Here is a 24,218-nt window from a genome sequence, read left to right as displayed (position 1 = left end):
TGAACGCTGAGCTCACTGCCGGCTCCTGGCCAGGGCCTTACCAGCGACCTCCTGCTCAGGGCTCTGTGACTTGACCGTGGAAGACAAAAGTCCACGCACTAAGATCTGTTCGCCCCTCTGAGTTTCCAGGAGGGCTTAGTTTCCAAAGCCTGGCCAGTGCAGTGGGTTGTGACTTCAAATTCTGAGACCGCCTGTTGGGTCTAACCTAACGGGTCTGGAGAGTAATTGTTACACAGTTTGGAAGAAGTGAGAGGTCTTTCATTGCTTTCTGCTGAGGTTGAGGGGGAATAAAAGGGACACCCTATGGCTTATAGCTCTGTGCTTAGTGAGACCAACTTTCCACAACTCAGCCTTGCTGGGACAATTCCCACCACCCTCGTCTCCTGCAGCTCTGCTCTCCTTAGCGGGGGCACGTGTGGGGCCACCCGAGGGGCTGCCCTCTGTGGCCTTCCACATATCTGGTGGGGTGCACAGGGCTTCCTGCTTACAGCTTGGAGGCCCTAGAAGGGGAGTCTTCCAGTTAGCCTCATTTCCTAGTTGTGGAAACTGAGGCACAGATTATACAATGTGCCCAGAGGGCCAGCGTTTGAGCCCCGGTCTGATTCCATTTCCTGCTGTCCTAACCAGGTGGTAGGAAGTCTCGCTCACCAAATCAGCTGTGCCCGGAACACTTGCTCCCCACACAGGGCTCTGTGAGGACGGCGCTAGGCATGAGTGGTGCAGAGCACAATTCCTTTCCTTATCCTGGCTGGAGTTAACTGGGAAGGCTTCCTGGAAGAGGCGTGATTGGGGTAGAACCCAGAAGCAGGAGTGAGCTTCTGGACTGGCAGAGGAACCATGATTGGGGTGGTGAGGGGGGTACAGGGTGAGAAGCAGGAGGTCAGTGCTGTGGTTCAAAGGGACCTAGGACGTGAACTCAGTGGCATTTTAGAAAAATCTTCTCTGGGAGATGATGTGTAAGGGCTAAAGCAAGGTGCTAACGAGGGTGAGACCTGGTGCAAAAGCCTCTCTTCTCGTCCCTGGCCTGCTGTGGAGCATGGATACGCTGCTCAGCTTTGTGTGCTGCAATTCCTTTGCAAAATGGACACAAATTCTACCACTCAGGGGAGGTGGGGGCCACCCTCCGTCGTATCCATCATGCACATAGCATGTAGCGCGTGAGGCCTGAGACTAAGAAGCCCCAGGACCGGTGAAGGGTAGCAGCTGCACATCATTACTGCTCAGGCTTCCCCCTTTGCCAGTGGGGCAGAAGCAGAATTTGGGGAGATCTGAGAAAGGTGTGTGGTTTGGGGTGAAGCAGGCACTCATCCGTGCACAGATGGGGATCGAATGGATAGTGTGTCCTCCACACTAGGCTCCTGGGGAGGCTTTGTCGCGAGGCTCTGTGCAGGGACAAGGGGGTTCAGACAAGGAGATGCAGCGCCGACAAGGACGGGAGGTCTCGGACAGCTCTAACCGTGTGACTTTCGGGGAAGGGATGTGGCAGGAGCCCGAGAGCAGAGGGTCGAGGAAAGTGGGGTGCTGACAACAGGGACCCTCCCCCCCCTCCTGGGAACCATGCCCAGGGATCCAGCTCGACCCCAGTTCTGGGCAGAAACAACAGAGGAAATTCAGAAGACAGGAGCGGAGGCGTAGAGCACAGGAAAGGACCCGAGCCTGCAGGAGGCAGAAAGGGGACGGGGCGGGGGGTTCTGGGGAGGGAAATGGAGCCAGCCTCAGGGCTGACGCTGGGGGCCGGCTCCACAGGAGAACAGCATGAAGTACTGGGAGAAGAACCAGTCCATCGCCATCGAGCTCTCAGACCTGGTCGTCTACTGCAAGCCAACCAGCAAGGCCAAGGACAATCTCGGTACGGCACCCCCGGCTCTGCCCTGCCCTTCCCTGCCAACCCTGCTTTCCTTTGGAGTCAGGTGCTGTCCCAGGGCAAAGAGAGAGGCTCCAGCTCCGCCTCCAGGGCTCTCAGTGGACTTTGTCCTCAGGGCGAGGGGACAGGAGGAGAACTTCCCGGAGGCATGTTAGCATCCCCCGACTGCTCCATGCGACCACAGCAAGCCCGGTGGGGAAAGCTACCACCACCCCTTTGCTTGCTTGCAGCCCTGGAGGCCAGGCCTCCAACTTCAGGGTCACTGGGCTGAAGTCCAGGTGCTGGCAGGGTCCTGCTCCAGCCAGGGGTTCAAGGGGAGAGTCCGTGCCTTGCCTTTTCTGGTCTCTGCCTGTGTCTTGTGGTCACGTCTCCCTCCACTTCTCTTATCCACAGGCCCTACGTTTAGGGCCCAGATAATCTCCCCCTTTCAGAGTCCTTAATGTCATCCCATCTGCAAAGTCCCTTTGCCACATAAGTCACAGTCCCAGGCTCCAGGAATCAGGACCTGGAGGGCTTCTGGGGCCATGGAGCTTGCCATAGGAGGATTAAAAAAGGAATCTTTTCCCATCTCCACAGGAGTCAGTTCTTGGCCCTAATAAGATCCTGTTCTTTTCCTCCCTCTTTGTTTGGTCTGAAGCCTCTGTGATTCCAGGATGGAGGGCCAGAGAAACAGCACTGAAGCCTAGTTACCGGTCACGGGGCGGTGGGTCCCTTGGTCCCTGTGGCGGAGCTCAGAGCCGGACTCAGCGTGGTCAGGGGTGGGCAGCCACAGCTGCACAGTCCTGTACCTTGGCACCCCCTCGGACCCCACCCCTGCCTCTAGGCAGCAGACTCTCCCTCCCCCGTGGGTCCTGGTGCACTTGTCTTCTGCACAGTATCTGGGAGGAGGAAGCCAGATCCTAAGCTCTCCTCCTTCTGATTCCTGTGGCCATCGGCCACCGTGTCCCCTTCTGTAACTGTACCACTCGTGTTTTCGGGCACAAGGCTGGTGGTGATTTTAAACAAGAAGTAAATGACATGAGTCCCAGACCACAAGGCTGTGAGCATGTGGGGATCCTTGGCAGGCAAGAGCCCCGAGCAATACCGGTGAGGGTAAGAGCATCTCACCCCAGGCCATCTCGGCTCCGAGGTGCCTGGTTTCTGCTTCCACCTGCGCATTCAGCTGGCGCAGCAAACATCACGACAGAGCAGCAGACAGAATAAACGGTGACTCCCTCTCTTATGCGCAGAAAACCCCGACTTCCGAGAAATCCGCTCCTTTGTGGAGACGAAGGCGGACAGTGTCGTCAGGCAGAAACCCGTCGACCTCCTGAAGTACAACCAGAAAGGCCTGACTCGAGTTTACCCCAAGGGACAGAGGGTGGACTCCTCCAACTACGACCCCTTTCGCCTCTGGCTGTGCGGCTCCCAGATGGTGGCTCTCAATTTCCAGACTCCAGGTAAAGGAGCCCTGATGGTGGCGTCACTCCAGGCCCAGTCCCCTGTCCCAGAATCTATCAGGGCTCACCCAGCACGCCAGTGTCGGGCCCAGCCATTGAATGGAATGATGGTGGGACACTGGGCTTTTGTATTTGGCAGGCTCTTTGATGGCAGCTGACGGAGTAGGGTGGCTGAAGGGAGAAAGGAAACACTTAAGCTCGTGGAATGAAAGTCCAGGAGTTAGCAGCAAGCTTCAGGCATAGCTGGATCCAGGTGTTCAGTGGCCATCCTCAGGGAGCTCTTCTCCTGGCCTCTCCTCCTTTGAGGGCTTCACACTTAGACTCTCAGAGGTGCTCACTGCCGAGAAAAGCCAATGTGCAAAACATTTTCATACCAGTGGTAGCACAGATCACAGCACTGGGCTCTTTGGTTGACGAATCTCATCAGTAGTCTCCTTTATATTGTTTTAATGCCTGTGGAAGATTCAGTTGAGTGGAACCCTACCCTGTTTAACAGGTCTCCCCCGCCGAGGCACTTCCCTCATTTGCTCTTAAGGACGGCCCTGCCCTCTGTAAGCTTACGTGAGCACGGCTTCACAGATGGGGGAGTCCAGCGGCGGGACCGAGAGCTCAGTGCCGGCTAGGTCCTACCACATTGGCACTTGGGCCAGCTTTCCTGAGGAGGCCCACTAACACCTGCACCCCGCCGTGCCTGAGCTCTGCGGCCTCACTGGAGGTGAGGGCCTCCGGAGAGACCGTGGGAGGGAATGCGAAGCCGGCAAGTGTTCGAATACACCCTTCCCGTGTGACTTCACCAACATAGTCAACCTTTTTGATCTTTGTGCCTGCGACAGGTACAAATCGATGTCACAATGGTACACCTTACTAGGAGTCAAGTGAGCCGGTTTTCTGTGTACTTAGAAAGCGTTTTCGGGGCGCCTGGGTGGCTCAGTGGGTTAAGCCTCTGCCTTCGGCTCAGGTCATGATCCCAGGGTCCTGGGATCGAGCCCCACATCGGGCTCTCTGCTCAGCAGGGAGCCTGCTTCCTCCTCTCTCTCTGCCTGCCTCTCTGCTTACTTGTGATCTCTCTGTCCAATAAATAAATAAAATCTTTAAAAAAAAAAAAAAGAAAGAAAAGAAAGCGTTTTCTTTCCTGCAAACTGTTCATGCTTTTTACCTCATCTCGTTAATGGGGTGAAGTCATTTATAGCAACATTATCAGATCGCTTTCGTGTGTTGCTCCTTCCTGTCACTGGAGCTAAAATGATTGTGTGTGTGTGTGTGTGTGTACATGCAGTCTCTTTTTCAGTGTTCCAAGATTCATTGTTTATGCACCACACCCAGGGCTCCGTGTAATCCGTGCCCTCCTGAGTACCCACCACCTGACCTGGCTCACCACCCCCACCCGCTCCCCTCCAAAACCCTCAGTTTGTTTCAGAGTCCACAGTCTCTCATGGTTTGTCTCCCCCTCCGGTTTCCCCCAATTCACTTTTCCTTTCCTTCTCTTAATATCCTCCGTGTTCTTCTTTATGCTCCACAAGTAAGTGAAACCATATGATAATTGACTTTCTCATGTGCAGCCTATCTTAACTGAAATTTTAAAATTAACTCTCAGGAAAAAAAAAATGTAAGAAATTTTGAGCATTGAGTAGGTTTTAGTGTCACATTTAGAATGGTGTTCACCAGTTGGGATTTTTTTTTTTTCTTTGAAACTCCTAATTTAACGACTGCCTGAAACTTATTTTTGTAAACAGGTGTAAATCACCCCCACCCCTGCCCACCCCCACCCCCCCAGCACGGCCTGCCTAGGAGGCTCCCTTTCCTCACCAGGTTTCCTTTCCTTCCCAGATAAGTACATGCAGATGAACCACGCCTTGTTCTCACTCAATGGTCGCACGGGCTACGTCCTCCAGCCCGAGAGCATGAGGTCCGAGCAGTACGACCCGATGCCTCCCGAGAACCAGAGAAAGATCTTGATGACCCTGTCGGTCAAGGTAACTCAGGCCTCCAGCCCGTAACGCCGGTCAGCCTGCTGAAACCATCGACGTCCAGTCACTGTTTCAGATCTGAATTTCAGGGCACCCCAGGTCCCAGGGAGACTTGGTCACCTCCCTGTGTGAGGGGAGAGGTAGGGTTTCAGGTCTTGCTGGGTTCAGCAGGGTCTCAGGGACATCAGCCTCTGGCTAGAGGAGGGAAATCAACACGAGAAATGGCCATTTGGTCTTCACAAAGGAGAGAGTGTCTCCCCATAGCAGCCAGGTTTAGTGGGTGACAACGGATGAAAATGCATCCAACTTCCTGAGAACATGTTGCCTCTTTGTAAGAGTTTTGGTTTTTTCCTCTTTTGGAAAGTATGCAAGAGAGAGATCAGAATTGCATTTCTCATATGATTAAGGAAGGAAAAGAAAAATTCAGCATGGGTCATGAAAAGTCTTTTTTAAAAAAATACCACTTTCTCCTCTGTCCTTTCCTGGGCGGTCTCTGGAGGTTCTAGGGTGGTGGTGGGGGGGAGGGGGGAGGTGTGCATGTCTGTGCTCGGGGAGGTCTCTTTGATGGCATGAGCGTTCCTATCCTGGCTTCTCCAGCCCTGTTTCCCCATCCAGGAGAGGGAAGCAGTGGGGTGGCCCCTGCTGAGCGACGTCAGGCTGCCTCGGACCTCCTCTGGTCTGACTCTGGCACTGAGACTAAGCTCTCTGCTCAGGAGGACTTCCAGTACTGACCTTTGGTGTCCTAGGTTCTCGGGGCTCGCCATCTCCCCAAACTTGGACGAAGTATTGCGTGTCCCTTTGTGGAGGTGGAAATTTGTGGAGCTGAGTATGACAACAACAAGTTTAAGACAACAGTTGTGAGTAAGTTGCATCCTGGGGGGGGATTTGATGTACTTTTATTGCCCATGGCTTTTCCTTCATCCCTCTGCTACTGTCCAGCTTGGGGTTGGTGGCGGGGGGGGAAAACACAGGACCCCACGATTAGTTGGACAGACACCCAGCCAGTCGTGGTGGGAGTCCTGGACCAAACCCCTGTGCTAGGAAGCTGGGGCGACGGAGGGTGAGCCTTTTTGGGCCCCGCCCGCTTTATCTACTGCGCCCAAGGCTAAGACGCAGAGACACAGACAGTGTGGCTGGCCCACAGGCGTGGGTCCAACCTGGGCGATTCTATCCTTCAAGGGATGGGAGACCCTGAAGCCAGGAAGAAACGGTCAGTGTTTTAAGGCCTGGGATCACTGTCCCCGGTAAGAGGCAGCCCGAGCAACAAATCACACATGTACCAGCTAAACTGACATTTCCCCGGGGGTGGGCCAGGCCTGCAGCTGCCCTTGCTCCAAGAGGATGGTTCACCCCGTTTACTCCAGAACCCACATCCGTTCCCCCTTTTCAGAGAGCCAGCCTCTCTTCCTTGTCCAGAGGAGCGCTGCAGCTCCCCACTCTGATCTCCCTGTTCCCTGCCCTCCTACCCCTGCCCAGAGGGAAGCGGCAGCAAGGGGTGTGGTCCCTCTTCTCTGCTTACTAAGGACCAGAACTCGGACAGCCGCTTTACTAGGCTTGCTCCTGGAAAAATAACTATTCTTAGATTTTGGCCTTGATGCCTATTTATAGGGCTGCTAAGGACATTCAACAAGGCCGGGGGACAAAAGAGGTGGTTTAACCAGGAGGGGTCAGGACCAGTGGAGCCTGTGCTGAGCCTCTGTCTCCTTCCAGATGACAATGGCCTCAGCCCGATTTGGGCTCCAACACAGGAGAAAGTGACCTTTGAAATTTATGACCCCAACCTGGCGTTTCTGCGTTTTGTCGTCTACGAGGAAGATATGTTCAGTGATCCCAACTTCCTTGCCCACGCCACTTACCCCATCAAAGGAATCAAATCGGGTAAGTCATTTTAATTAAGAGGTGCGGTCTGGGCTTAGCAGGACTTGAGGTGTGTGCTGCTGGCTTTAGAAAGAATGAAGCAGCATTCTGGTGTTTATGACATTGTTGCAAAAGGGACTGGGTGGCTCAGGCAGCTGATCATGTCAAGTTGTCCCCACGAGTATGGACCGGACCAGGGAAGGGAGGGGAGGCTGTGCCCTGCGCAGTCAGGCCTCTGACCCCCCACGCCCGCCGGGCCGGCTCTGTGCCCCGGGAGGGAAGGAAGGGCCCCACACAGCTGGGAGGCGCAGTCTCCCATCTGCCGCTTCCCGCACCCGCAGACCTTCCCCTTCCTGTTCCATAAAATTGGAACCATTGATAAACTGTTAATCGTTAAATCGGTTAAGCGTCTGCCTTTGCTCAGGTCATGATCTCCGGGGCCGGGATCAAGCCGCATGTTGGGTTCCCTGCTCTGCGGGACTCTGCTTCTCCCTCTGCCCCTACTCGTGCTCGCTCTGGCATTGCAAACATGCACAATCTTTAACAACCCGAAAAACAAAGAAACTGTGTCCCATCCCCCCGGTGCAGAAAGACCCTCCCAGGGAGGGAACATGAGATGCGTGAGCTGGATGTGCTTTGTGAACGGCACTGTCCTTACCTCGTCTGGTTTCTTCGCTTTTACTCTCCTGCTGGATGGTGTCACCTTTGACAAACAGGCCCTCGCTCGATGCCCAATTCCCTTTTCCCCCTTCCTTAGCATTTCTGCGGGACAGAGCCACGAGATCATAGATCCTTTGGGAGTCCTCATGAGGTCACTGTTCCCCAAGGATCATTTTTCGAGAGACACAGATCCCTCATTTTAGTGATTTATATACCCAGATAGTCTTTTTTTCTTGGTGGTGTTTGGAAATCTCGTGTCCTGTTTCCTTTGTTCTAAACTTGAAACAATAGCTGATATTCCCAACCCTCTGCCTTCCTTAGTGTCCGAAAGCTGATCATCTCCAGCACCTGCCCAGCTAACCCTGGGCCTAGAAAGTGCAGGTCCCTGGCCCTGTCCCTGGGTACTTGGCTCTGCCTGGGTTGGGGGACAGGCAGGGGCAGGCTTCCTCAGCGCCTCAGCGGGCACCTGGAGAGGACTGAGCTCAGCTGCTCATCTTACCATCCAGGAAACAAATTCCGAAGTGAAGGAGTAGAGAATTTTGGAGACAGCCGTCTTCGTCATGTTCTCGCACAGGACGCACATGGGAGTCCCTGGAATCTGCTATCGGGCAACCCCTCTTGCGGACCTGGCCCCCTCAGGCAGCTACTTTAAAGCCAGCGGTGAAGCTGCAGTTCTGTAATGTGCGCTTTGACAAAGCAGACAGTGAGCCTGGGAGAGATTTCCTTCTCTGGTAACTGTGTTCTCAGCGTCCCCCGGAACCCCCCTGCCGTGCTGTCAGGACCTCGTGACCGTGTCCTCTGGAAGGAGAAGGGGTGTGAGCTTTGTAGTTGCCCCTAATGCCTTGGAGAGGGAGGTCAGAGTTGATGCTCCTGCCCGTACTTTACCCGCTGAATTGTGGCCATTAATCTAGAAAATGTTAGCACTTAGCTTGAAGATTTAAAATACAAAGAACAGGGGCGCCTGGGGGGCTCAGTTGGCTAAATGGCTGCCTTCGGCTCAGGTCATGATCCCGGGGTCTTGGGATAGGGCCATGCGTTGGGCTCCCCGCTCAGCAAGGAGCCTGCTTCTCCCTCTCCTCCGCCTCTCTCTCAAATCAATAAAATCTTTGTAATTTTTTAAAAGAGCCATAGGACATGGATGATGAAACAGGTGACCTTTGCCCCGCTGGGAGAATGGTCGGTAAGGACCTTGTCTTGCTCCTGTGCAATTCCCAGCGAGGCCTGGCACATCCATATTCAGGGAAGGCCCGTAACAACCCCTTTTCGCACAAGGCGTCGGGAGCCTTCTGAACTCACAAACTCTGCCCACGGCCATTAGGGACGCACTTAAGCTTCTGAGCCAGATGGAGCTCAGAAAGGAAGGAAAACATCGTTTACTGCGTTTTGCGCCTTCAACTCTTTAATCCTTGCAGCAGTCCTGAGAAAGGGGTTTTATCATCTCTGCCTTTTAAACACCAGCGCTTTGGGGCCTAGAGATGTTAATTATCTTGCTCAGGGTCACCCACCTGCAGGACCAGAGCTGGGCTGCAGACCCGGGAATGTCTCACTGCACACTCCACGTTCTTCCTACCCTGAAGGCCTTTGCTACTCTGATAAACCAAATACGGAGCACACTTCAAAAGACGTCTCTGTTTCCTTTGTGTCTATGACACAACCCAAACCAACAACAAAAAAAGAACCAAACTGTTTCGGGTGAACTGGGAAACACCTCTCTGCCCTCACCCCAGGATGCATGAAGACAGCTCAGGAAATGAGAGCTGGCCATTGGAAGGAGGCGTCTCGGGATGGGGCGCACTTCTCCAAATCTGGGGGCACATGCTGCCTGTCGGTTCTAAGCAAAAGGGCACTTCCCCGTCATTGGAGTATGCGGGCTCCTTCACAGCCTTCCCGAGTCCAGGCTAGTACATTCCAACAGTCACTCAACACCCAGACTTCCTTCCCAGGGTCCCCAGACCAGCTCTTACAGATGCAGAATTTCAGGCCAAACAACCAGACCAGCAGACAAGCCAAGACAAATCGCATCACCTAGAAGGGGAGAAGAGAGAGAAGGGGCGCCTGGGTGGCTCAGTGGGTTAAAGCCTCGGCCTTTGGCTCAGGTCATGATCCCAGGGTCCTGGGATCGAGCCCCACATCGGGCTCTCTGCTCAGCAGCGAGCCTGCTTCCGCCTCTCTCTCTGCCTGCCTCTCTGCCTACTTGTGATCTGCCGAATAAATAAATAAAATCTTTTAAAAAAACAAAAAAGAAAGGGAGAAGAAAACTTCACTATTCACAGAACACCATGTCCTCAAAATCCTCCCGGGAGAGGTCTGACCTGAGAGTTTTATACCCAAACTGTCAGTCAGGTACAAAACCGAAGAATGGATGCGTTCAAGTACGTGGCGTTCAAGGATTTTAGGTGTCACGAAGTAGTACTGAAGAAAATGAGAGGGAAAGGTGAGCCGACAAAAGCACTGACAGAGAAGTCCAGTAAAAAGGCGACGAGCACTGGATGTTTGAAACTTACACACAATGAAATGCACAGATTTTCAGTGGGAAGACACGGACACCAAGTCCTGAGGTCCAGCTTGTGAGACGCCTGCCAGCGTGCAGGAGGGACGTACCCAGGTGTCCGCGTCTCACGTGGAGACACATATCTACACGCCTGTATGCTAGATGGAGGAGTGGGTAAGTGTGGTTAAAAAAACATAGGAAAAGGTTAATGACAGATCTGTGTGGCTGGCACACAGTGTTCTTGTACTGATACCTTAGCTTTGCTGTATGTATGACAACTTTATAACCAAGTCTCCTTTTCTGGAAGAATTACGGTTAGAAAATGAAACACTATATACCTGACCCTTGAACAATGTGGCAGTTGGGGATGTCCATGCCTCAAGCAGTAAAAAAGCTACCTAGGAGTTTTGACTCCCTCCAAACCTGCTCACAGCCTATGGCTGACCAGAGGCCTCGTAACCGTCAGTTGACACAGACTTTGTATTTTATACTGTATTCTTCAGGTAAGCTGGAAGAGAAAACATGCTCAGACACTTAGAGTACTGTACTTAACGGGAAAAAAAATCTGTGTATAAAGTGGACCCACACAGTTCAAACCTGTGCTGCTCCAGGGTCAGCGGTATTTACACGGAGTGTCTTATAGAGACAGTGATTCAGCTTCCCCAAATTAGGGGAAGGAAGGAGAGAGGAGGTGTGGCCTTGCAAAAGGTACATCAACTTCCTCACCGAAAGCACTGGGAAGGGAGAGAGGGCTCAGGCAAGTGATACCGTGCAGGCTCCAAGAGAGCAAGAATGATCATCGGACAAGCCCAGACCCGGATGGTGGAAGTCAGAGGCAACAGTGCACGTGCCCTAATGCAGGCATGGCTTGTCCAGGGGAAGGAGAAGACAATGCAAGTAGAAGCTTTTGAGACAAACTAGGGCCATAGCATCTCCAAAACAGAAAGTTAAACGAAAACCATCCAGTACTATCATTAGTGACTTAGAAGAAATCACGACAGTGTCTTGGGAAGACACTGTGAACATGGCTCCTTCGGGAAGAAGGGATTATGAGCGGGTAGGGGCGAGATTTCAGTTTTTACTATGTATTTGTTTAGACTAAGTTAAAACAAGCAAACCAACCAACCTTTGAGAGGTGTTGTCATAAACATTTGTGTGTGGGGAAATCAGCTCTACCTCAACCCTCCCCCCTAAATTATAACTTAACAATAAGTGTCCTAATTATAAATAGAGAAAGGCTTTCAGAGGAGGATCAATACTGCTAGGGACTGCCAGGGACAGATTTCCTACTATTAGAAATCCTTCAGGATGACCCGCCCTCCCGCCCCCCCATCCTATGGTTTGTAAATCCAGACACGAAGGAGGGGACACAGAGGTGTGTTACTCCTGTGAGTCTTCTGGCTTCCAGAGGACATAAGGAATTGAACCACAGCTGCAGTCCCTCTAAATGTGTCGTGTTCTGTATGTTTGGATTTCTTTCGAGGGAATGATTTTCATTTCTACATGGCAGAGATCTTTAACTGCACTTTTCTGTGTGGGGCCATCTGTCGGAGCTGCATGCTGGAACACGGGCCATCAGGAGGGGACCCCTGGTTTCCAGAAAGTCATGCCCCAGCATAGGCCACTAACTTATCTGCTTCTGGCACCAAACGTGGGATCCCCAGGAACCCTAAGAAAGCTAAGGTCTGATGTTAATGGTCTGTCTTTGCATTACTTTCCCTTCTCTGCTGCAGGATTCAGATCTGTTCCTCTGAAGAACGGGTACAGTGAAGACATCGAGCTGGCTTCCCTCCTGGTGTTCTGTGAGATGCAGCCAGTCCTGGTGAGTGGAGAAACGCCAGTTGGGGGTTCCCTGAGCTGTGTCTGCTGGTGGGGAGGGAGTGGCCTCTGGGTATGGTTGGCTGATGGACTTAAACACCCATTGGGAATGGTGGAGCGAGACATGCCAGATCATCAAAGAATTCCTCCGTGGTCCCAGGCTCTTCCTCCTCGCATCCTTCCTTCTTCCTTCTTGGACAAGGCCGTACGATGCTTTGAGCAGGTCATGGAGTTGGAAAGGGTGAAGCTCTTTGGAAGTTCCGTACAGTTTCCTTTCAGCAAGTAGAGTCAAGCCAGATAATGCTTTCCTGGAATAGTTCATCTTTCCTGCCTGCTCCCCCTGCTGTCGGTGGTGGGGGGGTCCCTTCAGAAGGGCTGAGAGCACCCACCAAGGCCGAGCTGTGGCTTGCGCTGGGGCCGCACATTCCCAGGGCTCCGCCCTACTCTTGTCCTTCTCTTTGCTCCTGAAGGAGCCAGCCACCTTGGTCCTTTTGCCAAGTCCTTGAAGACGTGTAATCTCTCTTTTGATTCACCAGTTTGCAGAGGGTTGACGTGAAGGGCTTGGCCTCGATGAAGGCCGCAGCGGGCTGGGATGGTTCAGGCCTCGGCTTGCTGTTAGCACAATGCCTGGATATGTGATTTCTGGAGCTGCACAATCCTCTGAACGGCCTCTCCCACAGAATGAGCCCCACTTGGCATGTGTTTTTGCAAGACCCCATGATGTGGCCCATGCAGTCTTCTAAGATCTTTCCATTTCCCCACCACAGAACTCAGCATGGGCCGGGTGAGTGTGTGGTCACCCCACTTCTCTTTGGATAAACCAGAAAAACCATGGTTCTGGATCCCAGGGGCCTGATGTGGCCTTGGTCATTGGCCCTGGGTATGCGTCTTCCCTTCTCTGTTGTTCCTTGGATAGAGAACTCACAGCCTCTAACTTGTTGTTTTGGCTTTAAGAACTAAACAGGGATTTGGAAGTTGCTTATGTGGCAACTTCCACAATAAAGCTGAGAACCATCCAACGGGGAAGGGAGATGGCGGGGGTGGAGATGGCTTTTAACAGCTGTAGCCATAGTCCGTGCAGTAAAAATTCATGAACTCGACTCAGAGGAGAGAACATTAGGCATTTCTGCATGGCTGTCTGCCTTGCACTCCGTTTTTGCAACCTTGATAGTTTTCCACTTCAAAGCATTTTGTAAACATTGAAATGGAAAAGGATGCGAAGATAAGGACAGACAGACAAAGCACCAAAAGCAGGAAGTGACACTTAAAAAGCATAGTTCTTTGGGGGCCAGAGAACCTCAGTGACGGAGGCATCACTTGTGTTGGTAGAAAACGCACTCCTGATGACAAAATTGTGTCTTGAAAGGATCAGGTGATGGATAATGCCAAGTGTTCCATTTTGAAACAAATTCCATACGTCAGTGCTTTAGACTCAGGCAACAGAAACGCTTCCGTATGAACTGGATGGTCACTTGAACCTTCAATGATCAAAAAAATCAACTTTTGTGATTCTTACCGTGATAGCAATGTTCGGTCCTGAAAGGACAACCCAGTTAGTCATCCCAAGACTTAATTAAATGGCTCTTTCATCATCAATTTATCACCAAATAAGACTGAGTTCCTTAAATAAGTCCATTAAAGAGACCTAAGCCAGATACATTATGTTGTGCGAATGGCTACACACAGCCCCGATTGTGCCTACTATACAGGTTTATAATTAGGAGGAAGAGATGAGTTTATACAGTAAGCATCGGGTCTGTTTGATTCCTTCTCTTGCTAGGCCAATGCCTTCTTTAAGTATGATAATAATACAAATCCATAGGTCCACTTTCTTTTTTTTTAAACCAAGAAACAGACTTATTTATTTATTTATTTATTATTTTTTAAAAGATTTTATTTATTTATTTGACAGAGAGAGATCACAAGTAGGCAGAGGGGCGGCGGGGGTGGGGGGGAGGCAGGCTCCCTGCTGAGCAGAGAGCCTCCTGTGGGGCTCGATCCCTAACCTGACCTGAAGGTAGAGGCTTTAACTCACTGATCCACCCAGGCGCCCCACTTTGTTTTTTAAACTCTGGCATTCACAGGTCATCCTTTGTGGTGAGGACTGCCCCCTGCTTTGGGGCTGCTGAGCGTACCTTGTATCACAACCAAACTGTCTTCAGACATCATTCCAAGTCCCCTGGTTGGCAGAACTGTCCTTGATGAGAACGGCTTTAAGTGAAATTATCCACACTTTTCATACAGTTAACCTAATTTATTAGCACTTAAATGATGGACAGGTTTTTCCATCGAGTGGTCTGACCCTACGTAGATCAATCATCACTCCTCCAAGCAGGGCATTCGTGGAATCCACTTACAAATGTAATTATCGTCTTCCTCCTTTGATTCAGTTATTTTCTTTGGCTTGGTTCCCAGATATGGGACTAATTTATTTATTGTTTTCTTGATATTTGCGAGAGAGAGGCCGACCAGGAGCAGGGACAGTGGGGAGGGCAGAGGGAGAAGAGCTGACCCTGCGCTGAGTAGGGAACCCGACGCAGGGCCCGATCCCAGGACCCCCTGGACCAGGACCCGAGCTGAAGGCACACACTTAACTGGCTGGGCCACCCAGGCGGCCCCGGGATCAGTGTATTTAGCAGGATGGTAAGCCTGGAAAACTCGGAACAAGTAAGCTTGAAGACCCCTGGCTTAGTCAAGCTTACCGCTCCCTGAGCCACAGCAGGATCTGGGATTCTGTTGCCTGGGGAAGGGAATCAGCGTTTCCTCGCGGTGCACATAAAGCCCATCTGCAGGCATTTCATGGAAAAATGATGTGACAGACTTGGTTTCAGATGGGGACGGGGCCGCGGTGGTCTAGACATTGCTCTGCAGAGCTGTTGTAAACAACTTGGAAATGTTATAAATAATTTGGTAACACCAGCAGCAGAGAAACTTAAAAGCAAATGTATTTGTCCAGACGTAACTTCCTCCATGCAGGAACCTTCTGGGTGGGGGTGGTGGGGGGTGCCAAGGGGACCGTGAACGTGCCCAGATCCGCTCTCTGAAGGAGTTTTGGCAGAAACGGTGTCTGAGTCTGTGCAAACCTCACGGCAGCTGATGGTTTTTAAGCTTTAATTCCGCATCTGTCACCTGGTCCTCAGGTGCTCACAGGCGTCATTTGGAGTTTTGGCCCCACAGTGTGACGCGGCGTCTTTGGGGAGCCGAGCTGGGGTGTGGGGTACACCTGGGCGTTCTCCTTGCCCAAGGTCAGACCTTGTTTTAGTTATCACCGTCTCCTCTCTCATGCCAGGGAGACACTGGTAAGTGGCCTCACAACAGGCTCCTCTGACGCAGTAATTGATCCAGCGAGGGCTGGCGGGAGTCGAGGGCTCCTGGAGACGTCAGTGAGCGCTTCGGCTCCCTCTCAAGAGGCCTTTGACATGTCACAACTGCTTTATCAGCGCTCAGTCCTCTGCCCTGGGAGCCGTACATGTGGTTTCCAAAGCATCTTTCCAACACCATTTGATTCTCTCCTACACTGGAGAAGTAGTGAAACAGAGGCGGCAGCGGGTGAAGGAGAAATCCCCGTGGGCTACCTGTACCCGACCACGGAGAGCATCCGGGCCGCTTTCCTTTTTTGCACACGAAAGATCCACAGCTGGGTTTGCGCGGGACACACGAATGGGCGCCCTTTACCTACTTCCCAGAGGACTTGAAGCCTTGCTCTAGGTGATGATGTCCAAAGCCGTGAATGCCTGTTTCTTCAGGTGAGGGTCCCGCAGCCCCTTGGCCATGCTCCTCGTGATGGACAATTAAGTGGGTTGGCCGTTTTTTACTTTATAAATAATGAAGGTCTTCATAAACCTTTTTGTGATTAAAAATCATTTCCTGGGGCTAGGTATGTAGTAATGGACTACTAGATCAGGAAGGGGAAAAAAAAAAACCATCTTTTTGAAAGCATATGGACTTGTTCTCTGAAAGTAGTTTCTTTTAAGTGGATGTAGTCTATCCAGTCTTGCCATTAACTGAAAAAAGGCTCCCATTCCAATGATTTCCACTGGGGAGATTCAGAAGAATGGGACAGGACAGAGCGTGAGAACTGGACTGTGCACCCTAGTTATTGTTGACGGGCAAAGCGGACAATAGCTGGGAGCTCTGGGGATGGATCCTGTGGCAGGTTGTGCTTGGGGGTGCTGAGGGGTGCAAAGACCAGGGCGGGCGGGCTCAGCTGGAAGAGACCAGTGAAGCCCTTTGCAGAAGGCTCTAGAGACCAGTGGGGGAGCAGCTCCCTGAAGCTGAGCTGGTGCTGGTTTTGGCGGATGGTGACGATTTCCCTACAGTTGGGAAGACCCTCCCTGTGCCTCAGCAGCTAGCCTTTGCTAGTCTGACCCCAAAGAGCAGAGACTCCTGTGCCTGCCACAAACCCCCACCAACCCGATGTGACGACTCAGCAGACCAAACACTGCGAGCGGTACGTGGTTGAGAACCCGGCCCAGGGCAGTAAGCAGCCGACAGACCCCAGCGAACAGGTGGCACCCGCGGCCGGCAGCGGAGCCGAGCCCTAGAAGCGTCCTCAGAGAACCCGGCCATGCACGTCCTACAGATTTTCAGGAACGTCTCAGGAGAGCACTGAAAAGACAACTTTCTAGAATTTGAAACAAAACCCAGATACCTTGACTCCAAAAATTCAATGCATCAACATTGATCCGCATTAGTGACCCAAAAGAGAACCTGAAGAAACGGCTCCCCTGCCGGAGCCACAGCACCAGGATGCAGGCTCGGAGAGCAGCCGTGGGACCTCCCTGCGCGCTGCCCTGGAGCCAGCCGGGGCAGGTGGGTAGGCGCCACCCATGACAGTCGCTGCAGGGAACCTTCTCGTATTTGCTGCTACTCGAGGGTCTACTCGAGTCCCTGGAGGGATGAACAGAAAACACACCACACCCCGAGTTGCGTTCTTGCACAGGCATCCTTGTTTTATCGTGCCTGGCAGATACGGATTTTTTTTTTTTTTTAAACAAAGTAAAACTTTGGGGCAACCCTGTGTTGGGCAAGTCGAGTGGCACCATTTTTCCAAAACCATTTGCTCACTCCTCTCTCTGGCACATTCCAGTAAAACTTCCGTTATGGCGATCCTTGCTGTTCGCATCTGGATTACTCTGGCGTAAGAGGACCCCGATGGCCTCCGTGTGCTCCAGCGGAAGGAATCAGCGGGGGGAGCCGAGGCTTTGCACTTGCCGCGGCCCCCGACACGGCAGCGGCCGCCCTGACCGCGGCGAGATCGAGGCACGACCCTCCCCTGCAGAAGGATGGGCTGGCTGAGCACCTCACGTCATGGGGAGCATTTGGGGGCAACAAGGTATTTTTCAATGAGGATACGTACATTTTTTTTTAGACCATGTCATCGCACACTAACAGACCGCTGCAGAGTGCTCGGGATAAAAAGGCAGATGCGCTGGGAAGTCAGACCAATTCAATGGACTCACTTTATCGTGGTATTTGCTTTCCTGGGGTGGTCTGGAAGCACGCCCAGAGCAGCCGAGGTGAGCCTGTCAAACTTTGGAATTCCAAGGATAAATAAAAAGCTAGACTTCTCGACGTACTGAGTTATCTATGAAGAAAATACAGCTAAAAGCAGACTCGCCCTCTTCAGCCCTAGGAGGACGGAAGAACTTGGTCTGCAGCCACGCACATGTCAAGGCAACAGAAATGCAGGTGTGGACATGCACAGTTTTGAGATCTGCATTCCCCCACCCCGTAAAGGACACCTCAGGAACGCCTAGAGGAAGAAAGGGAAATAACTCGGTACAGCTACATTTTATAGTCGAAGTCTGATTAAGATTTTGTGTCGGTGAATACAGGTGTTCCTGAAACAGAAATACACTGTGAGAAATTCTCTTCTAGTCTGGAACTGAAAATATCTAAAGGCATCCTAAAAAGTTTTGACTTTGATGCCTGGGGGTTCCCGGTTGGCAAATAAAGCATCCTGCAAGTCGGAGAGCTAATTCTGCTACTTGGGTGTGAAACTTCATTAGGACCATTAGAAAACAAACAGGAAGTTGACCGGGAATAAAAATAAGGGATAAAATTTTTAAAAAATGAAAGAAAAATGTACAGTAATCAAAATGGAAGGGATGAAACATAACTTGATCCAGCGAATGGGCTGAATTCTCTCATTAGAAAAGTTAGAAAATCTAACTGCAGTTTTTACAAGAAACAAGCCTAAAACCAACAGGGTATTGCACGAGCAAAGGTAACAACCCCTCCCTGCCAAGGAGTGGAAGAATTGCTGGAAGAAATTGGGAAAGAAAAATTAGTCTCGAAGTATAATTTAGGGGCACCTGGGCGGCTCAGTAGATTAAGCAACTACCGTCAGCCCGGGTCATGACCTCTGAGTGGTCGGCTTCCTGCTCAACAGGGGAGTCTGCTTCTCTCCCTCTCTCCCTTTCCACTGCTTGTTCTCTCTCTCTCTCTCAAAAAAAAGTATGACTTACAATCAAAAGTCTCTAAGATCATTAAGAGAAACCGTACAGAAGGGTAGTTTGGTTTACAAAGGTATGCAAGAGGCCTTGGGGTTTAATTAGGACACAGCATCATCCCTCAGTCTATAAACAAAAGTGCCCACAAAGATTACTTGATTAAAAAAAAATCAGCGAGGACAGATGATCAAGTCCACGTTAATGAGCTTGATTTAAGAGATAAACACCTTTGTATCCAACCAGTGGATAATATACCCTGGTTCCTTCTGTTTCCCAGAAACTTTAGAAAACTCGATAGCATAATTGGTCACAAAGACAACTTAAATACATTTTGAGGGAGAAGGATTTCCTAAGTCGGTAAGATTTGGAAGATAATAAAAGAAAGCCCAAATGTTCACCACTGGAAAAGCAATTCCTCGATAAAACAAATGAAAACGGTTATCTAAACAGCAGTAAAATATTTATGCCATACTACATTGAGAAGAGGAAAATTCTTGCCTTAAAACGAGAGAAGACTGAAGACAACATACACTAACTATTCATCTTGGAATTTTTTAAAACACCGATCAGAGAAGTTGGTAGGAACAAAATAAAGGTAAAAGCCCCCTGACTGTAACATAAAACATAGAAGAAAAAAACAGATTCATTAAGATCCATTAAATGAATCTCTGCCTGCCTCATGAAGGCCAAATTAAGAGCAGGCACAATAGAAGAGAAAATATGGAGGAGGAGAGTGAACCCTAAAATAATTTACATCTGTAAACTAGGGCCAATGGGTGATTGCCTTGAAGAATATACACGGGTCAAAAGTGTTTTAAGAAGCAGTAGAAAACTCAAGAAGTCCTCTAGCACTAGAACATCTATCAGGTAAAACAGGTATTAGATCTGGATGGTTGTATAGCTAAGTTCCATCTGGATTTAAAGAACATGATTCTAACGTCAACCCCCTGAGGTCAACAGAAAAATGGAAATACTGCATCAATGTCTTGAAGCTACAGAAGTCTCTGTCAACACTGAAGGTAGTGCACCTCTCCCTATTTTTCCCCTCAAGAGTCGCAGATAATTCTTTCAAGAAACAGCAAGTCATTTCCAGCTCTTTTCTAGAACAATGTATCACAACTGAGTAGTTTATAATATATAATGCAAGGTTGGGTCAACACTTCTAGTGGCAACACATTAATCACTAAATGCCACAGAGGTAACCAGTCAAAGTAATTTTATCTCTTCACAATTTATACTGATTATCTCCATCCACAAATAAGTCTATATATTTAAAGACTCCCCTTGTAAGGGGACTGATTTTTATTGGTCTTGTATTTATTGTCTAACCCCTTTATTCTAGAAAGAACACTTGGAAATGTAGGGTGAGAGGCAGGGACAGAAAGAAAACCTCATTCTTTTTTTTTAAGAATTTTATTTATTTATCTGACAGAGAGAGAGATCACAAGTAGGCAGAGAGGCAGGCAGAGAGAGAGGAAGGGAAGCCGGCCCTTGCTGAGCAGAGAGCCTGATGTGGGACTCGATCCCAGGACCCTGAGATCATGACCTGAGCTGAAGGCAGTGGCTTAACCCACTGAGCCACCCAGGCGCCCCAGGAAATCTCATTCTTGATACTGATAAAAAACTGTAACAACACATTAGTGAAATCTAAATGAGGAAAGTGTACAGCTTATGGGGCCCCTGGCTGGCTCAGTTGGGAGAGCAAACAACTCTCGATCTCAGGGTTGTGAGTTCAGGCCCGATGCTGGGTGTAGAGATTACTTAAAATCATTTTAAAAGAGGAATATAACTTATAAACACCACCTGAACGAATAGAAATATATTCCAACCCTTCCAAAAATTATTTGATGGGAATCAGAGGTATCGCTATACAATAACTTTAAAGTGTACATACACACACAGACACACAGAAACAAATGCACATTTGCATTGGAAGAGACCGCTCTTCCTTACAGAAGACCTCCAGTTAATAAATGTACAAGGGAATGAGAGAAACAGGAAACCCCCTTTGCAACGCCACAGTAATTGCTACCGGTAAGATCTAAGGGATGCCATAAAATTAGTGGCAGTTTGAGGAGACACAGGACATCTGCATAGTCTCAAAGCATCTTCCTTCAAGATATTTACTGACTGGAAAGAGAATGAACCAAGTGATCAAGGTCACCACGTCCACATCACCTACCTCCTGAGAAGGCTACATCACTTCTTTGACATTTCCGCCCGAGCTGCACCACGCCAGACAAAGAAATCACGGGAAGACCCCCAAACCCAGATAGTAGGACATGGTACAGAATTACTGGCTAACCTCTTCCAAAGTGTCAAGGTCCTAAAAGATGACAGGATGGGGGGGTTGGTCACAGACTAGAAGCCTCTAAGGAGATACAGCGAGACAGGCAATGTGGGATCTTGGACCCTGGGGAAAAGCCAGTGAAAACCAGGGTGTAGTGAACTTCTTAGTTTGGCTCATTGCCCTGTGGGTGTTTGGGGCCTTAGCCCTGGAGAGTGGGGGTGATGAAAGATATGGGGGAACTCTCTGTACTTGCAGTACGACTTCATTTTATCTTATGAAATATTAAAGCATCAGTGGGGGATTAAAACAAAACAAAAAACCCCACAAAACACCAAAAGGTACAGAACTCCATGAAGATCTTGTCACAGGCCAGATACGGTTTATTAACGAAGATATTCTCCAACACTTCAAGGACCCTAAGTTTTAAAAATACGTAGATCCACCTAAAAGAAAGGATTACAGATGGTGCAAGGGTTCAAGGTGGGAATAATAAAATCATAATAAACAAACTCCTACCTCCCCAAATGGACATATCACCATAGGGGAACATAAGAGAACTGGCGAAAACAGACCTTTCTCTCCAAAGATAATTCCTAAAAACGGAAAAACCAAGACTTTGCATTTTAAGTTTTGTTTTGTTTTGTCAATAATCAAAAGAAATTCCCAATTTTGGGGCGCCTGGGTGGCTCAGTTGGTTAAGCGACTGCCTTCAGCTGAGGTCATGATCCTGGAGTCCTTGGGATTGAGTCCCGCATTGGGCTCCCAGCCCCACGGGGAGTCTGCCTCTCCCTCTCACCTCCTTGCTCAAGCTCTCTCTCAAATAAAAAGTAAAATATTAAAAAAAAAAAAAAGAAATTCCCAATTTTGATGAGCAGGGATCATGAGAGCTGGGGTGGGAGAACAGGAAGAGGCTGGGACTTTTTTGGGGGGGGGGTTGGCTAATAATCCTTAGAGTGCTTCTTCACGTTCAACTTTGTGCTTATATAATTAGTAAACGAAATTTAAATGTTAAAAACCAAAGTAGGAGTAGCTGATGTATTACTGGGGAGCACAGGACGTATCCCAGGACATTGGGTGTGAAGGTGACAAGAGACATGATGGTTCATAGCTGGGGGGGGCTGGGGGCTGAGGTAGGGCTTTGTGCGACGGATGTGCTGCTGCCGGAGTCATTTATGAGAGAAGGGAAGGCTGGTGCAGGGCAGAGGGGACCCTGGGGCCAGCAGGAAAGAATGGACATGGCACACAGACCCGAGATGGGCAGCTCTCCCACGCACTTCCTCCTCTGTTCCACGTAAAACAAGAAGTAAGGCCATTAGCTGAGACCAGGGAGGTCTGAGCAAGACGTGTGAAACAGTCCTCTTAGAGCAGCAAGGAGAACTTCTGAGCTCAATACAGTAGGGTGGTAGTTTGCCGCGCTTCCATGACCCAGGCGTTAGTATTTTATTTAGGACTTTTGTACGGACAGTCTGTAGTTTTCCATCCGGTTTTGTTTGACGGACTTCCTAACAATTACTTGGAGGCCGTCTTTCTCAGAACTGTGCACATCTGGAATGGAACTGGAATAAGTGCTAACTACACCTAACAGATGTTAAAGACCTCATTTGTCAGACTTTCTGGACCAGTTATAAGAGCCTTCTCATTTTCTTCTAGGATAAAAGGAGTCTCTTCCGAGTTTTTTTTTTTTTTTTTCTTTTCCCTTATGGGATAATTTTCTGTAATAGGAAATATATATGTCTCTAGAATAAAAATTGGAGATATAAGAGCCTTACAACAAGTACAAATACATATTCTTTTCATGATCATCTTGGTTTTTATTTCACAAATTCCTACCATTTCTAGGATTACCTTTACTGACTCAGTCTGCTTCTTTTAGACCTGTTCTTTTCACAGCTCCTTGTGTTTGAGTATTTAATTCATTTATTTCCTATCCTTTTTGGATGCTAATGCAGTGGGGGCTGAAGGCCATACGCAATTAGATGATTCAGGATTCAGGGCTAGGTGAAGCTTCCTCTCCTGTAACATGCTTCAGAAAACAGGAAATGGCATATGCCTAGGACTCAGGTCAGCCATCAGCTGCCTGTGGGAGGCATTGGGGATAAAAGTGGACACAGCCCTGTACCCAGGATACCTACTATTCCTGGGGACCTAGAGCTCTGAACAATCAGCTTAGCCCTTTGTTGGCCCTGCCCTGGGAGTCCCCCACTTAGAACATTCAGGAAGAGACGGGGGCCCCTGGCTGGCTCAGGTCTTGATCTCAGAGTCCTGAGTTTGAGCCCCACTTTGGGTATAGAGATTACTTAAATAATTAAAAAAAAAAAAAAACCAACAACAAAACTGCAGGAAACCAGATACCAATGTACAGATTCGGGGAGGAAAGAAACCCCATTCAGGATGACCTTGCACATTAAAATTTTAAGATCCTCAAGGAAAACAGAGCTAACACATATAAAAGCAAGAGGATTCCCCCAGTGAATCTAAAAACGAAGTAATTTAAAAAGAAAAAGAATCCGCGGAGTATCTGCATTTCAAAAAGAACCAGCTTTTCTTTCTTTCTTTTTTTTTTTTTTATACTGTTATGGAGGAATGAGAGGGCCAGTTAGAAATCCTAGGAATACAGTTTGGAAAATCTTCATTTTTTTTTTTTAAAGCTTAGTAAGTGGGAAATTCATTTACAGAATGGATACGGTTAAGGATATGGATATGGTTAAGGAAAGAATCTGTAAATGTGAAGATTATGTTCGGGAATTTGCTTTCAAATTTTGTTATGCACGTGTACGCGTGCACATAAGACACATCCCAGTGAAGGTGCAGAATACCAGAGCAAAGAGAAAATTATAAAAACGAAAAAGCAGGTTACCTATAAAGGATTCTGTGAAGGACTGGCAGACCACAAGTCCTCCCCTCTACAGACTAAGGGCTGTCTTCACAACACTTAAGACAGAAAGCTGTACGTCTAGACATTCTGGATCCTAATAATCAACTGTTCAACAGGGAGGGCAAAATGCAGGTCGTTTTCAGACCTACAGGGATAGGTAATTTAGTACTAATAAACCTTTGCTAAAAAAGAGCTACCGAAGTCCTTCTGTAGGCAAGAAGGACTACAATGCAAGAAGCAATGGTGACCACTGAAATTAGTAACCTCAGTTAGAAAACAAGTAACTGTAGGAGGTGCCGGGGGGGGGGGGGGCTCCGTCTGGTTAAGTGTCTGCCTTCGGCTCAGGTCATGATCCCAGGGTCCTGGGATCGAGCCCCATGTCAGGCTCCCTGCTCGGCGGGGGGTCTGCTTCTCCTCCTCCTGCCCCCTTCACCCCGCTCATGTGCACACCCGCTCTCTCCCTCTCAAATAAAATCTTCATTAAAACAAAGAAAAATAACTG

At 49.5% G+C, this 24,218-nt stretch overlaps 1 protein-coding gene across 1 annotated transcript in view; it reads left to right on the top strand.

Moving 5' to 3' along the window:
- Positions 1-24,218, top strand: part of PLCG2 (phospholipase C gamma 2) — a 141,838-nt gene that overhangs the window by 107,618 nt on the left and 10,002 nt on the right. Inside the window, exons 26-31 of the mRNA XM_082712007.1 lie at positions 1,747-1,849; positions 3,094-3,303; positions 5,131-5,276; positions 6,017-6,131; positions 6,981-7,148; positions 12,012-12,100. Coding sequence (XP_082568133.1) covers positions 1,747-1,849; positions 3,094-3,303; positions 5,131-5,276; positions 6,017-6,131; positions 6,981-7,148; positions 12,012-12,100 — 831 coding nt within the window. The remainder of the gene's footprint in view (positions 1-1,746; positions 1,850-3,093; positions 3,304-5,130; positions 5,277-6,016; positions 6,132-6,980; positions 7,149-12,011; positions 12,101-24,218) is intronic.

Source organism: Mustela nivalis (genome assembly GCF_964662115.1).
Source record: "Mustela nivalis genome assembly, chromosome: 18".
Lineage (NCBI taxonomy): Eukaryota > Metazoa > Chordata > Mammalia > Carnivora > Mustelidae > Mustela > Mustela nivalis.
Note: the sequence above shows the minus strand (reverse complement) of the source record. Positions and strands in the feature narration are given on the sequence as shown.